Genomic DNA, 15907 nt, shown 5'->3' with positions numbered 1-15907 from the left:
CATGCTCATCCAGTCTTATTCTCTTTAATGACATGCTCTACTTTTCTGTCAGAGCACTTAAGTGACATTGAGCATTTGCATTTATTTACACTTGTCCCCACCCCTTTTTGTCCTCAGACAGGAAAGTCCATAAGGTCAGGGAGGTCAGAAACAAAATACTGGTTTCATTTGGTCTAGCAGGGAGATGAGAAGTAGTTTCATATAAGATTCTTAAGTAAGATGTTTTGGCTCCAAATTCTGGGTGAAACAAGCAACAATTAAACAACAACAACAAAAAATCGAAATTTTGTATACCAGAAATTTACTAGCTGAAAGATTACAATTTGAGATCTACTGCTTTAATATAAACATATTTCTAGGGAAAATTAAATGGGATTTTGATTTACAAATAGAAATGATTATCTGTGGTCAAGCCACAATTAATCTAAGCCACTGACATTGTTTCATTAAGAGCATGATAATATACTGAGAACGACTTTTTAAATTCAGTTCATCTTTGCAACATGAATAACTGACATCTCTTTGAACTTTGTTTAAGAAATTAAATATGATAAAACGTGTTAAAGTGTTTTGTAAACTTTAAAAGGATAGTATGGATGGAAAGTGTTACTACTATCGTAATTTAACCACTTTCTTAACGACTTGGGTATAGTTTTGCACATTGGAAAAATCTGTGAAAGTTTTGCAGTCTGAAATCTGACTATAAAGTCCCTTGTCTTTATTGATCCAATTACTCCCAAGGACTTTTGACATTTACCAAACCAGGCATAACAGTAGTTGACGTTAGTCTCAGCTCCTTATATTTGCTCACTCTGCAGAAAGGCACTGAGAAAAGCCCTCCTTCCTTTCATTCCATGCCTACAAGGAGAGGATGGAAGTATACATGAATACATGAATATACATGAGTATTCAGAGGGAAAAATGAATTGGTAAATTGAAAATTAAATAATACACAATTCCAGTTAGAATCATTGAATAAAATGCCACTTGGTAACTTTCTCTAGCAGGAAGCCATTGTATGGTTTCCATCTTTAAGTTTCTTGTTAATTGGTCTGTGGGCTACTCTATATTTTCTGTAAATAATTCATTCTTTCAACTGATATTTCTTGATTACTTATGAAATGCAGACATGGTATACTATGTGTCTGTAACATTTTAATCATCAATTATTAACCTCCTACTCCTACCTCTTCCTGCAAACCTCTGCTTACACCTTAAGAAATTCTTCTCCGGGAAAATGAAAGGCATCCTTTAACAGTATGACCCTTGTTCCCTCCTCTCTCTCTCTCTCTCTCTCTCTCTCTCTCGCTCATGAGTTCTTGGCTGTACTTCTGCACAGCAAACAATGAGGGCTGAGCACGCTTGAGTGAGCTGTTTTAATCCACTCAACTAATTAATAATTAGGTTAATTAAGTACATTTTTTGATGCACAAAATCTTTACTGGCTACATGGTAATTGGGCATACATGGTAAGTAGTTCCCAAAAATGACTACAATTAGTATCATTTGTACACAGACAAAAAACACACTCTGAGGTCTGTTAGGGAAAGACGAAGGGGAACTGAATCATGTAGAGGGCTGCTCTTTCATGCCCCTCTGAAGTTTCAGGATTTAATAATAAAAGATAACAATAATAGAAAGCAGCATTCATTCAGTGAGTACAAGGTGTCAAGCACTGAGTGAGGTATTTAATAAAATTATTGTATTTAACGCTTATGGCTTCACTCTGTAATTGGTGCCATTACACTACCACTTAAAAAAAGAAATAGAGGACATCAGTTAAGAAATATGTGCCAAGTGGCAAAGAGTGAGATTTGAACTCAGGTCTCTGTGATTCTGGGGCTGATCCATTAACCATTGTTTTCCTGCCTCTGGGTCTGTCTTCCAAGGGGCCACAGACCCCTTTTTTTTTCCAGCACAACATGCCCATAGATTGATGGTTCCACAGCAGTCCATCTTCCCACACTACTGTCCCCAGGCTAAGGTGTTCAGGGTGAAAAATGCTGCTCTGCTGGGATGTGTGCTAGCTACTGTGATGGCATTAGGCATGTGCCTCTGTCCTGTGTCACTCTTACCTAAGAACCTTCCGAGACACTTTCACCTGAGGTGGTGGCTTGCAAAGCCACGCTAAGCAAGGGCTTGACCCAAACCTCCATTTAGGCCTCCAGTGAGTCTGTCTAGACTCCAGACCAGAATTCAGCAAACTATGGGCCAGAGGCCAAGTCCAGCCCACCACCCATTTTTTAGAAATAATGTATTATTGGGGCATAGCCACAGTCATTTATATTGCCTGCGGCTACTTTGGTACCACATAGTAGAGCAGAGCAATTGCTTCAGTGCCTATATGGCCTGAAAAGCCTAAAATATTTACTGTTTAACCCTTTACAGAAAATGCTTGCCGACACCTGATCTAGGGCATGTGGAAGGTCCCATTGCTGAGGCAGGAAGACCACTGATGAGGGTGGTCTTAAGCAAATTAGACCACAAGAACTGTTCTGTCCGCTCCCTTTAGCACTTCCTAAGAGTGGGACCTCGATACTTCTTTTTCTTTTTTATCATCATCATCATCATCACTCTTATTTATGTGTCTAACACTAATTAATTGTCTTTACACACATTATCTCATTTAATCCTCATAACAATCCTATGAAGTGTGTACTGTCATTATCCCTGTGTTCCAGAGGAAGGAACTGGGGTTTCAAAGATTAAGTAATCTGCCTATGGGAGAAAAAATCCGCCACAATTGAGGAGAGGAGCAAGAACAGATGAAGAGAGAATGATTGTCCTGTGCATAGGCCGGGGAATTTAGGGGGAGGGCGTGTGTGGGCCAGCCCATCCCCTGCATCGAGAAGCTCTGGCCCTGTTAATCATCCCGATGTGTGAATGGAGAGCTTACAGGAGAGGGAGCGAGATGTCTTGGATGCTGTGAGAAGCTCCATGGTCCAGCTGCTCCCACCACAAGGAAGAAAGAGTGGAGAGAGACTCTGGAGTAATTTCCCCTTATGTGATATAACCAGTGGGAAGAGTCTGGCCTATGGAAACCAGACTGGGATCATTTAATTATCTAAGAAAGATTACATTTGTGCAGGAGCCAGCCTTTAGCGTGGCAAGAGACAGTGGCCCACGAAACATCCTCCATGCGAGTGCAGGAGTAGGACCATTCTTTGCTTGACAGAGTGGACAGGAAGAGACTTGTGTTCCTCCCAGATGCCAGCTTGAGGAACTGCCTCATTGCCTCTTCATCTTTATAAACAGTGCTGAGAAACACAGAGTGCTGTTTGGTAGCACGTAATGAGATGGCTGGGTTGGTGAGTCAAAGGCCAGCTTCCCCAGCTGTGCACAGGAACCCCGCCACTCCACCCTCCTGCAGCCAGCAGCAGGAGGGGCTGGGAGCCAGGCAGAAAGACAGTCAAGAGCCTGGGTTCAAATGCTGCTGTCACTTATCACAAGTTGTGACTTAAGACAAGTTAGGGAACCTCCATGCCCATCTGTTTCCTCTTCAGTTGTAAGAATTAAGTGAAGTAACACAGATAAAGCACTTAGAGACATACCCTGTAATTATTGTTGTTGCTACTGTTAGTAGTAGTATGAGGGTACTTCAAAAAGTTTGTAGAAAAATAGAATTAAAAGGCAATATGAATCTTTTCATGAACTTTTCAAAGTACCCTTGCATAGTAGTAGCAGCAGCAGTGGTTATCCTAGTGATTAGTATTGGAGTACTGCTAGCAGTAGTAGCAGATTGGTTTTGCATGTGCCAAACTCCGGGACAGTCAAGCTAATCTTAATGTCTTTATTGTTTCGGCAACCCTTTAACCAGAAAAACATTATAAGGCCAATTATATAATGAATCAAATTATCATATCACTTTTCTAACCAACTTTGTGTCTATATGCTGCCTTACTCATTTCAAAACAATTTCTGCTTTGTAGAAATTCAGTAAAGAGTAATGTTAGTTTTTAAAATCATAACAATGAAAAAATTAGGGATGCTTTACAGAACAAAAACTATTCCAGGCATTTCAAAGTGCCAGAGAGCTATTTAGCTTTCAAACTCCCATGGAAGAATATTTCTGAGAAACTTCTGAGTTCTCGTGGATGGCCCAAATGACAGTGAGCACTATTTACACATTGACAAAAACACGTGAGAATGATGTCCCTCTCTTTGCATTTCAGATTTTCCTCAGTGTCATAGTAGGAGCTTTAAACCTTGGCAGTGCATCTCCTTGTCTGGAAGCCTTTGCAACTGGGCGAGCAGCAGCCACCAGCATTTTTGAGACAATAGACCGGGTATGTGAAAGCCAACAGTAAAGGCAGGTGGGAGTGGGGTGGGGTAGGGAGTGAGCCCCTGACGAATTTACCCTCAATGTTAAAAAATGTGAGGAGCTGTCACGATGCCCTTACTTCAGTAAGATATATTAAGTGCTATCATGAGCCAGAATGATTCTAAGAACTGGGAGAGCAACAGGGAAGCAGAACCAGTCAGGCCCCTGCTCTCTTACTCATCCCGGGAGGCAGGCAGTCGGGAAGTGAGCACATTCGAAGGCCAGATCAGCTCGTGATAGGCACGATGAAGGAAATAAAATAGGGCTATGCGTTAGGGACCAGGGTCGGGAGAGGAGGGTTTAAATTGGGAGGTGGTGACAGAATCTCTGAGGAGGTGGCATTTGAGCTGAGAACCAGAGGAGAGTCAATCATACAAAGGGGGGTGGGGATGGAGGTGGTGGTGCCCGGGAGGTGACAGTGAGAGAGTGTTCATGGAAGAGAGACCTCCAGGGTGGGCAAGGGCTTGGTGCTCAAGAAGCTGGAAGAGTCCAGTGTGACTGACAGAGAGAGCAAGGGGCAGAGGCTGCCGGGAATGGAAGGGGCCAGGTCACTTTAAGCAGCAAGATTCTAAGACCAAGTTCATAAGATTGGATTACCTTCTAAATGGAAATTCTCTCTAAGCTTGTAAAAGGCCTTGGTAGCCTGGCTAGGATTTTACTGGTTAATCTGTTGAAACACATCGGACAAGCTAGGGAAGAGACAGAACAGAAGGGCAAGCTGGCAGGATGTTGTCCTTTCCCTCTGAAAACACGCCCTGGGCTAAGAGTCAGAAGCTCTGGAAATTCAGAGGTGCTTCGTGGGTTCCCTGAACCGTGAATATGTTTTGGCCAAACAATGAGGCTGTGACATGCCTGAGGAAGCTGCTCATCACTTCTTCTGTTTCCTATTGTGAGGTTTCATATACTGGGGCATAGGCAGATTGATGAAAACCACATAAAAATGTTGAGGTATTCAAATTCTACCTCATTCTTAGGGTCGCTTTATCCTCAGATGAAATGACTCTAAAAGGGCCCTGAAACTATTACCAAAAATTAAGTCATTTAAAAGTTATTTTTATTACCTTTATTAGACACCCAAGAAGAAGAAAAGAGATTACACTACACCCCTAAATAGAGCAATAGTGATGGGTTTCTATCACTAGTAGTGGAAGAGGGAAGAAGCTGACCCTGAGTGTCCTGGCAGCAGGAGGTAGCCTTCCCCCAGTGGTTAAGTTCTACATTAGGCTTGCTATTAGCAACAACAAGGTGTTGTTCAATTGATATCCTGAAATTCAGGATATCAGTTGAAAGATGATAGTATTTGAAGATATCACTTGAGAATGCTCGGTTTGAATTATCACCTACGGTGGATACTCAGCTGTAGATTACCACTGGACCCCAGCTTGGTTGACTAGTGGCACGGCCCTAGGCAAGAAACCGAATCTCTCTGAGACTCCGCCACTTCCTCAACTGAAAAATGGGCATATCACCTGTCTAGTTAGGTTATGGCGACTATTATGTAAATGAAAAAAAGCACATTAAAACACCTTGTAGGGCTGGTGGTTAGCTCAGTTGGTTAGAGCATAGTGCTAACACCAAGATCCAGGGTTTGATCCCTGTACAGGCCAGCTGCCAAAAAACCAAAAAACAAAACAAAAACACCTTGTAAATTGTCTCCCATAATAATATCTAAATAATACAATAATATAGAATAGTAATATGTAGTTGTTATAATATATTATACATCACTTACATATTAATACTATATATCATATATTAATAAACTACATATTATACGCTCTTACTATGTAATAACTCAATAAATAATAATGGTAATTAAATAAATTAATGAATAAAACATGGTATTATTATTAAATTGATATATAATATTAACAATATTATTAATAAATAGTAATATATTAATATTTTATAGCAATATCAATAAGGAGTAATTATTATTATCACTATTATTAATAAATATTTAATATGGTAGTGACTTATCATTAGTATATCTCTGCAATATTTTGCCTGGTTGTTGTTCTGTTTTATGAGTAAATTCAAACTAAGATGGACAGTAAATGCATATAACACATGTTGCGGCTATATCCCTTTTATATTCTACTCCAGAAACCCATCATTGACTGCTTGTCAGAAGATGGTTACAAGTTGGATCGAATCAAGGGTGAAATTGAATTCCATAATGTGACCTTCCACTATCCTTCCAGACCAGACGTGAAGGTAAGTACCAGTCTTTGCCCTGGAAACAATGGACATTTTCTTCTTTGATGACTCATTTCCAGAGGCACCAAATTGCTTGTGTTCTGAAGCCTGACTCTGTTTCCAGGAACAGGGAACAGAAGCATGTTTCTTTGGAAGTGTCCTTGAGTGTTATGTCATCTCAGGTGACACACCACATTCCTTTGTGATAACTGTACTGTGCAAATCCCTCTGGTTGGAACACAGTCTGGCAGCACATTCAGATTAAGTGAACTGTGTGATGCTCTGTTGAAATGAGTGACAGGTCCTGTCCTTCTAAGCACATGTGAGATAAACTGCAAGACAATCAGAACAATCAAGAAGTACAACTTCATCGCCACCTCCTTAGAGACTGCAGAAGGTGGAGCACATTGAGTGGGTAGGGTGTGAAGTGACAAAGGAAAGCGGCTGTCTGTAATTTTTTACTTCCCAGCTGCAAATTCATCAGGGTTACTGGATCAGTCTATAGGCCGGTATCCTTGTGACATTAAGCTTGTGTGACTTGTATTAGGAGATTGCCCAGAGCACGTGGTGAAAAAAATTCACAGTTTTCCTGTGTGTTTGGAGCAAGTATCTTTAAAGACAATTTACTCTACAGGAAAATTAGTGTCTACTCCCCCTCATTAAATTGGCTTTAAAATGAGACCCATTCCTCATTTTTAACAGAGCATCTTTAGCCTCCTTTTCTTAATAATATTTCTGTTATCCCCACAGAACTAAAATCCCATCTTGTTAGCATAATTTAATTCTGATCGCACATACCTATAATACAGATATATATACACACAGAGAGAGAGGAGATAGGTATATATAATGTGGGTAAATATATTTATATTGTATAATATTTATAGTAATTTACCTATATTATGTATATGAGTATAAACAGCTGTTACATAGTCATGTAAATATATAATAGGTAAATATAAAATATGCCTATTATAGATAATATAAATATATTACATATATTTATTTGCATTATATATAAATATAAAACATAAGTAAATATATATATTCTGCTCACATATTTGAAGTATATATTTTCTTATTGTATATTACATATGTACCTAAACATCAAATTTTATCATGAATGTAAAAGTGCTTTATAAAATATAAATCACAAGGTAGTACTCGCTCAGTAAATATTTTTGAATGGATGGCTAAAACTTTCGTTATAGAACCTGCTCAGAATCAGTTCATTGTAGCTACTCTGCAAGCATTGGTCAAATTGAAACACATTTACTTCATTTCTGTTTTATCTTGTATTCGCAATTTTTTAAGTGAAATTTTCTTACTTATACCCATGGATATTCTTCATTCAAAGCACAAGTATGTATTTAGCCCTGCTGGGCTCCACATTGTACTGGGGCCATAACCATAAAAAAGCACATTCGATGCCTGTCTGCCCTGGTGAGCTTATAGTCCAACATGGACCAGTAAGTGGAAATGTATTTGCAAGCTTGACTTTCCAGTGAGAGACATGAGATTTTGTCATATAGAGGACTCTAAACCATCTTTACATAATCAGTGCAAAGTCACCTCTTGATTGTGAAAATATCCAACAGATAGTTATGAATGATTTTCTTGTCCTTCCCTCTCAAGACTTACCAGCATTCACTCCCTACGTTTGACCATGCTTTAGACCTAACAAACACACCACAAACATTTATTAGGAAAATTTTTTCAAATAATACATTCACATGCCATACAAGTGTACAATAGCTAAAAATCTTCAAACTGGTTTATTGTTCATTGTGGATCAGTAAATTAGTATTGTATTTCTAACAATGGTTTTTTTTAACTAATTGGGACAGTCTCCTTGAGGTATCCTAGTACATCAGAAGTGTTTTAAATTAGATTTTGGAACATAATTTTAAACGTTTACTTAGCTTATTTACTTCACCAGTGTTAACACATAATTTTATTTGTTGGTCGCAGCTATTAAGTAAGGTGTGAAATGCTAAAACCTCGTCCTAGGTACTGCCTCCTTTTGCTGGTTATTGATGGATATCAATAGATATTGCTTTGGGGGCATAGGTAAACACACTTGTGTGTGCGCACGCACGCACACACACACACACACACAGTGTCTTCACAAAGCATCCACACTTGTAGCCTAAGTGCTTGATTTGGTACACAGTGACAATCTGAACTTTGTTTTCCTTCCTTTCCAGATTTTAAATAACCTCAACATGGTGATTAAACCAGGGGAAATGACGGCTCTGGTAGGGTCCAGTGGAGCTGGGAAAAGTACAGCACTGCAGCTCATTCAGCGATTCTACGACCCCTGTGAAGGCATGGTGTGTATCTTCCAGAAACTTATCAATAAATAGGGACAGGAGTGTGCAAATGACAATATACTGGTCAAACAGGCCTAGCATACACTGAAACTGTCCTGGCACACTAATAGATGTAATGGTTTTTGACTGAATTGACGGGACAAACTCCACCCATGGTGACAGTATTCAGTGAATAACCAGTCAATTCCACTTGCTGGGTAATGTAACTGAATGAGTAGATACATTCGAAATGGTATTGCAGCCTCTTCAGTGAACTATGTATTCCACTTCTTTCTTTGTATCCTAACAAAATCATTGTTGTTTCCTTAAGTTCTTCAAATGCTTAAAATAGGAAAGCTAACACAGCTAGAGATTAACAAAGAACAAACCTTGATTAGAGAAGTTTGGTTAAAAATTTTTTTTAAAGTATGATTTCACAAACAATTTAGTCTCTTTTTCTTTGTGTTTATTATACTATAAACATAGACTGAAACTAACAAAATAAATAATAGTAACAACTGCCACTTATTTGTTGCATATTATGTTAGGCACTCTATAGAAATAATTCATTATTTTCACAATGACCCCCAAAGGTACATATACCCACTTTACTAATGAGGAAGCAGAGAGTCAGAGGGATGGAGACCTGCCTCAGGTCATTCAGCCAGTAAGTGACTGAGCCAGGATTTGAACCCAGGGGTGCTGGGTGCCCAAACCCAGGCTCTTTTCACTCTGTCTCACACTCATTTTTTTCAGCATCTCCTTGATGCTTTGAGGTGGAATCGTTTGTGTATTAAATGGCTTCAATGCAATGAGTTCTCTGTCATGCATGTGATGTTATACTGACATGGCAAATATAATGGAATTTTCCTTTGTCGGAGATATTTCATTCTCTAATTGGGAATTGTGCGCTATATAACACCATAACAGCATTCTGAATATGTAGAAATCATGGTTTCTCTCTTTTTTTTTTTTTTGTCTGTTGTCTTTTTCCGTGTCCGGCAACGGATCGCAACCTTCAGTGATGCCCCCGTACCGGACCGGGGACCGGCAATGGGATTGCAACCCTCGGTGTTGCTCCCGCGCCTCGCTCAGCCAGTGAGCAGGAACCGGTCTGTATGTGGGATCCAAACCCTCCGACGGGAGCGCCGCCGCGCTTCCCAAGCAGCGCACTATCCAGTGCGCCACCGGGCTGGCCCGAGAAATCATGGTTTCTTGACGTAAGATTTTTGCATTTTTGCTAATAATGATTTTTATTTGCTCCCACTTACAGCTTCAATTGCTTTTGAACAGCAAAGTCTTATTTGATGAATTAGGCTAGAAAGTAAGATTTACTATAAAGCATATATACAAGATAAGGATCATTGCTTATTTTAATTGCATCTTTTGAAGTGCAGTTTTGGTCACAAGTCAAAAGATAATAAAAATATTCAAAATATGGTGAATAACTGACTCTAATCTTCACTGAGGAATTAAAAAATTATTTTTTCCTGGGCCAACAGTGTTAAATTAAGTAATCTTTATATCATTTGTGTTTCTGCAATGAATTGTCTTGCAGTTGTACTTGATTTTAATTGTATATTGTTATTCTTATATTTAAAAAAACCACATTTCAAGAGAAATTCCTTCCGTTACAGTCTTGTCAGTCTCTATTTTTTTTCCCCATTGGTCAAGTACAGCATAATATGATTTGGAACACTGAAAGATTCTAAGAGATGTGATGCTGTGCTTATGCCCCCTAGGTGACTCTTGATGGCCATGACATTCGCTCTCTTAACATTAAGTGGCTCCGAGATCAGATTGGGATAGTGGAGCAAGAGCCATCTCTGTTTTCTACCACCATTGCAGAAAACATTCGCTATGGCAGAGAAGATGCGACAATGGAAGACATAGTACGAGCTGCTAAGGTGGCCAATGCCTACAACTTCATCATGGACCTGCCACAGGTACCCTAACTTAGGTTCCCTGCGGAAACCCAAAAGTCATAGATGGGAAAAAAAGTTATACAATAATACACATTTCTTATCATTGGAATCCTGAATCATTAAATTCTTAATGTCATGTTTTAGTTTCATGCCTGGAAATGTACCATGAATTGTCCCTTTTGTCTGAAAACATGTCATTTATACATTCAAAATCTACCAAACCGGGGAGATTTTTTTTTTGAAATGCTTTCTTTTTTTTTTTTGTCTTTTGTCTTTTTCCGTGTCCGGCAACGGATTGCAACCCTCAGTGCTGCCCCCGCACCGGACCGGGGACCGGCAACGGGATCGCAACCCTCGGTGCTGCTCCCACGCCTCGCTCAGCCAGTGAGCGGGAACCGGTCCGTATGCGGGATCCGAACCCTCGGGCAGGAGCGCCGCCGCGCTTCCCAAGCGGCGCACTATCCAGTGCGCCACCGGGCCGGCCCTGAAATGCTTTCTTTGTTATTAGTATATTAAAAATCTACCAAGCTATGGAACTATCTTTTTAAAATCTCCCTTTGATATAGATGCAATTTCTTTACTCCATCTTTAAGCATTTGTTTAAGCAAATTCTAAGTTGGTCATGTGGCAGTAACTTGCACAGTGTTCTCTTGATGTCCACCATTGTCATTGTTTTTTAGTTTTCTTGTGCTTAAGCCGCTAATATTATGTCCTCAGGACTCCCTCACACATTCAAAAACAATTCCTCATATATTATAAACAACATTATAAACAACAACTCCAAAAACCAACTCCATATGATTATACTTACATGGATTTTGCTACTAATGGTCTGCTAAATCAAAGAAGAGATATTGTTAATAGTTAACATGTATGTGGTGCTTACTACATACCAGGCACTGTTTGAAGCACTTTATATCTATTAACTCACTTGACCTTCATAACCACCCTGTCAGGCAGCTGCCTTTATTATCTGCATCTACAGATAGAGATCCGCAGTTCTAGGAGGTCAAGTAATTTGCTCAAGGTTGTACAGCAAATAAACAGGAAAGACAAGATTCATATGCAGGTGGTCTTGCTCCAGAGTCAGTGATCTTGAATGCTTTCTATTCAGCCTTCTGAATTACCTTATGAATAGGATTGCAGCTGTGAGTATGATAATGTCTAGTGGGTTAAGAGTCTAAAGCTTTAGAACCAGAGTGCCTTCATACAAATCTTAGCTTCTCCACTTACAAGCTTTATGAACTTCTGCAATTACTTTATCCCTTTATGCCCCAGCTTTTCCTTACTCATCAGTTGAGAACAGCAGTACCTGCCTCATGGGGTGTCTGTGAGGACTAAATGATATGATGTGAGTAAAAAACTCAGCATCACGCTTTATTTGTAGTAGGTGCTTAACTCATGTTTGCTAATAATAAGCAAGATAAGTGTCCGACTACTAACATCTCATTGTTAGATTCCAATGTAAAGCTAGGCGTGTGAGATAACTATTTACTCAGTAACTATTTACTGTCAATGATGATGACTATAAAGATAGTTTGACCTTTCATTCACAATAAAAAGACATTAGCATGATGTGTTCACATGCTGTCTAACTAGAGAACAGAGACAAGGATTTGATATGTACTTTAATCTTCTAACACAGATTTTCAGGACCCTGATCAATTTTTACTTTGGTTGAAAAATTTCATTTGACGTTGAGCTAAAGAGGAACATTTGCACAACCCAGTGAGCCTGGGAATAAAAGCATAAATAAATTTCTTTATCTCACATGCAGATAGTGATTAGACAATAACCTGTTTAGGGAAGGGGTATTTCTTTTAGTGAAAGTTGGATGTGTGAAAATTCATGCATGAGGAGGAAACTAGGAGGGACCTCATACTTGGACCACTGTCAGGAGTCATCAAATTCTTCTTCCTCCATGACTGGTGTCACCTTCCTCCTAGCAATTTGACACCCTTGTTGGAGAAGGAGGTGGCCAGATGAGTGGTGGCCAGAAACAAAGAGTAGCCATTGCTAGAGCCCTCGTCCGAAATCCCAAGATCCTGCTTTTGGACATGGCCACCTCAGCGCTGGACAATGAGAGCGAAGCCATGGTGCAAGAGGCACTGAGTAAGGTCTGTGGAAAACCTGGGTTCATTCTATAGGTTCGTGTGGAAATGCTTGTGCTGCTGCAGGGAAGGCAGCTCATGGGGGTTGGGGGCAGGTGATACCACATAGGTCCATGTATCCAGTCTCATTACTTAAAAAATATTGGCTGACTACAGTTTTCCTCACAGTTGAGCAAAAGACAGTTATGATTTGCTCCCCAAAGCTGCACATGTAAAATTTAAAATCTTAAGACTAACTTATAATATATGATTCTAAAAATTGCCTTCTTTTATTTTTAGCTGTTGATTAATAGCACAGGCCAGACCAATGTGTGATGGGGTTTATGGTTGCAAGAAAGTGTTTTGGCTCTTTCTAATGTCTGCACTGCCTGTTTAAGGATAGTTCCAGGGACCAAGGCTCTGACTGACTTGTGGATTTGGAGACGATCCAAAGGTCAATGTCAGCTGTGTCTTACAGTCTCACTAATGGTGTACATTCTTCCAGATTCAGCACAGGCATACAATTGTCTCAATTGCTCATCGACTGTCCTCGCTCAAAGCTGCAGACATCATCATTGGTTTTGAACACGGCACAGCAGTGGAAAGAGGCACCCACGAAGAACTGTGGGAAAGGAAAGGCGTTTACTTCACTCTAGTGACTTTGCAAAGTCAGGGAGATCAGGCCCTTAATGAAGAGAATGCAAAGGGCAAGTGCCTTTTCCCTTCTGCTTGTGCGTTCTATTAAACAGTTAACACGTATAGTGCTTGATGACTTTCTGTGCGTTTTAGTACATACTGTCTGATTTGTTCTCCCACAGCCCTGGCAGGCATTAGATGGAGGAGAAAGGAAACGACTGAAGCTCAGGAGGTCACATTGTTTGATCAAGTCATAGACCAAACCTACGGTCTTCTACCTTTCAATTCCATCCCCTTTTCTTTACCCTTTGCAAGTAGGAGAGGCTTCCTAGAGGGTCCTGCACACAGTAGGAGCTCCATTCTTATTGGTTGAGTTAATTAATCAATGACTAACAAGTATTACACTTATTTTCAAATGTAGACAGATACTGCAGGCTCTAGTATACCTTCTCCTTATCTGAATGTCCAGATATGGTTGTTACCCCAACCTAAATTAATTGCCTACTTTAAACTTTTTCCACCATTTCACATTTGAATTTGTGAGTTCTGTTAGGTATAATTGCTATATGCATTTAACACATGAGTTATTCTGAATAGTCTTTTGATAGTTTGGTGGTTCTGTCTTTTTCTTTTTTTTTTTTTTTTGCCACTTCTACTGGACTTGTTTTGCACTTTTTATGATTCATGCTAAAAGATATCTATTTCTGTAGAGGTAACAGGCTATCACACGGTTCAAATGACCCAGTCTTGCTGAATATTTAGAAATTTTTTGTTAGAATGTACTGGAGTTCCAAGTTTTATTTACTGCAATGAAGTTAATAGAATGTTTTGGCATCAGACATAGTAATTATATTCTAGGCAAATATAATATATAATTGTATTTAGAGATGGTTCTTATTGTATACACTAAAGAATCACTCGTGTTGTCTTGAATAGGAAAAGATACAACTGAAGGTGGCGTACTTGAGAGGACCTTTACCAGAGGGAGCTACCGGGAGAGTTTAAGGTAAGCTCAAGCCATGGGGCAGATTTTAAAGTTTTCAGATATTCTTAGGAGCCCTCTGCAGCTGTGATCCTTAGGCAACATCTCAGGTCCAACAAGGACAGTCTTATGTATACAGACTCCCAGGTCTTGTGCAGCATAAATGTGGAAATGAATCCTTGGTTGCTATATTGACACTGGTCTCCAATTCATGGTTTTCTGTTTGTTTCACTTTTGCTTCTCTTCTTATTGGGGGTAATGATGGAGATACTCTGTGATTAAAACATAGCTTATCAAGCTTAGAAAGGAGGTTTTAAAAAAATCTGTGTTTAGTTCCCACCCCCTCCCCAAGTTAACTGCAGTGTGAAACACTGTCTTATATGGAGGTCAGATTCATGCCTTTAACACCATTCTTTTTTTTTTTTCATGATAAAGAAGCACTTGTGGCTATGAGTATATTTAAAGCTACCCCAAATAGTGTCAACCATTCCTAAAATACTTTCTTCTTTTTTTATTTTTTTTTATTTTTTATTTTTTCGTTAAATTTTTATTTTGTCAATATACAATGTATATGATTATTATGGCCCATCACCGACACCTCCCTCCCTCCTCCCTCTCTCCCCTCCCCCCCAAGAATGTCCTTTCCGTTTGCTTGTTGTAACAACTTCATAAAAGTATAGTTGTTATATCTTCTTCCCCACCCCCCCCCGGTTTTTTTTGTGTGTGTGTATGTGGGTTTAACATCATTCTTTAACCTACTGAGCTGCAATTGAATTACAAACACTTCTGCTCCCAGAGTAATCCATCTGAAGTCAAGTCACTCCTTAACAGGATGAAATTTTAAAATGTAGTTTTTACAAAGAATTTTTCTAAACATGAGCTATTAATTTTTCTCTGGATTAATATATAGGTATTTTTTGATATTGCTAAATAGTGGGAACTTAAATTTTAGTCTTTCATCCTGGTTTAAGCATTTCAATTAAAAAGCTCCTCTAATGTCAAAAGTCTGTGTATTAAGAAGAATTCTGCCCAGTAGTAGTTGTCTAAATGTATGAAAATGTTATTCAAGATTTTTTTTCTTAAGTTAGGAGACTTAGTAGGTAATGAAATGACAGCAAGTTTTCTACATTACTCTTACTATTTCTAGGACATTTAACCCAGGTCTGTGCTCTGAGCAAAGACTCAGTCATAGGACTTGTTCACTCAAGATGGGAAATTGGTTATTGAAAAGTTGTTAAAGGGGCTTAAAATAAAACATTCAGAAAACAACTCCAAGTAGTTATTTGAAAATGTATCTATCTAGGCCTGAGTGCATCATCTCTTTATCAATCTAATTTTAAGACTTGGTTTTTAAATTTTTTTCTTGAGAGCAATTCTATTCAAAACATTTTAATAAATGCTAGTTTTATTGAATTTGGAAAATAATAACATAATAGGTTCAA

At 39.1% G+C, this 15907-nt stretch overlaps 1 protein-coding gene across 3 annotated transcripts in view; it reads left to right on the top strand.

The window, feature by feature from the left end:
* ABCB11 (ATP-binding cassette, sub-family B (MDR/TAP), member 11) overlaps positions 1–15907 on the top strand; it is an 88114-nt gene that overhangs the window by 37546 nt on the left and 34661 nt on the right. For 2 of the 3 annotated variants that reach the window (XM_008590209.1, XM_008590278.1), the window contains 7 exons: positions 4173–4286; positions 6428–6538; positions 8728–8853; positions 10575–10778; positions 12704–12874; positions 13353–13554; positions 14420–14489. In XM_008590209.1, the coding sequence (XP_008588431.1) occupies positions 4173–4286; positions 6428–6538; positions 8728–8853; positions 10575–10778; positions 12704–12874; positions 13353–13554; positions 14420–14489 (998 nt within the window). The remainder of the gene's footprint in view (positions 1–4172; positions 4287–6427; positions 6539–8727; positions 8854–10574; positions 10779–12703; positions 12875–13352; positions 13555–14419; positions 14490–15907) is intronic. The other variant, XM_008590143.1, reaches the window with a different exon arrangement.

The sequence above is a fragment of the Galeopterus variegatus genome, unplaced genomic scaffold (assembly GCF_000696425.1).
Source record: "Galeopterus variegatus unplaced genomic scaffold, G_variegatus-3.0.2 Scaffold12, whole genome shotgun sequence".
Lineage (NCBI taxonomy): Eukaryota > Metazoa > Chordata > Mammalia > Dermoptera > Cynocephalidae > Galeopterus > Galeopterus variegatus.
This window is presented reverse-complemented; position numbering and strand designations above follow the sequence as displayed.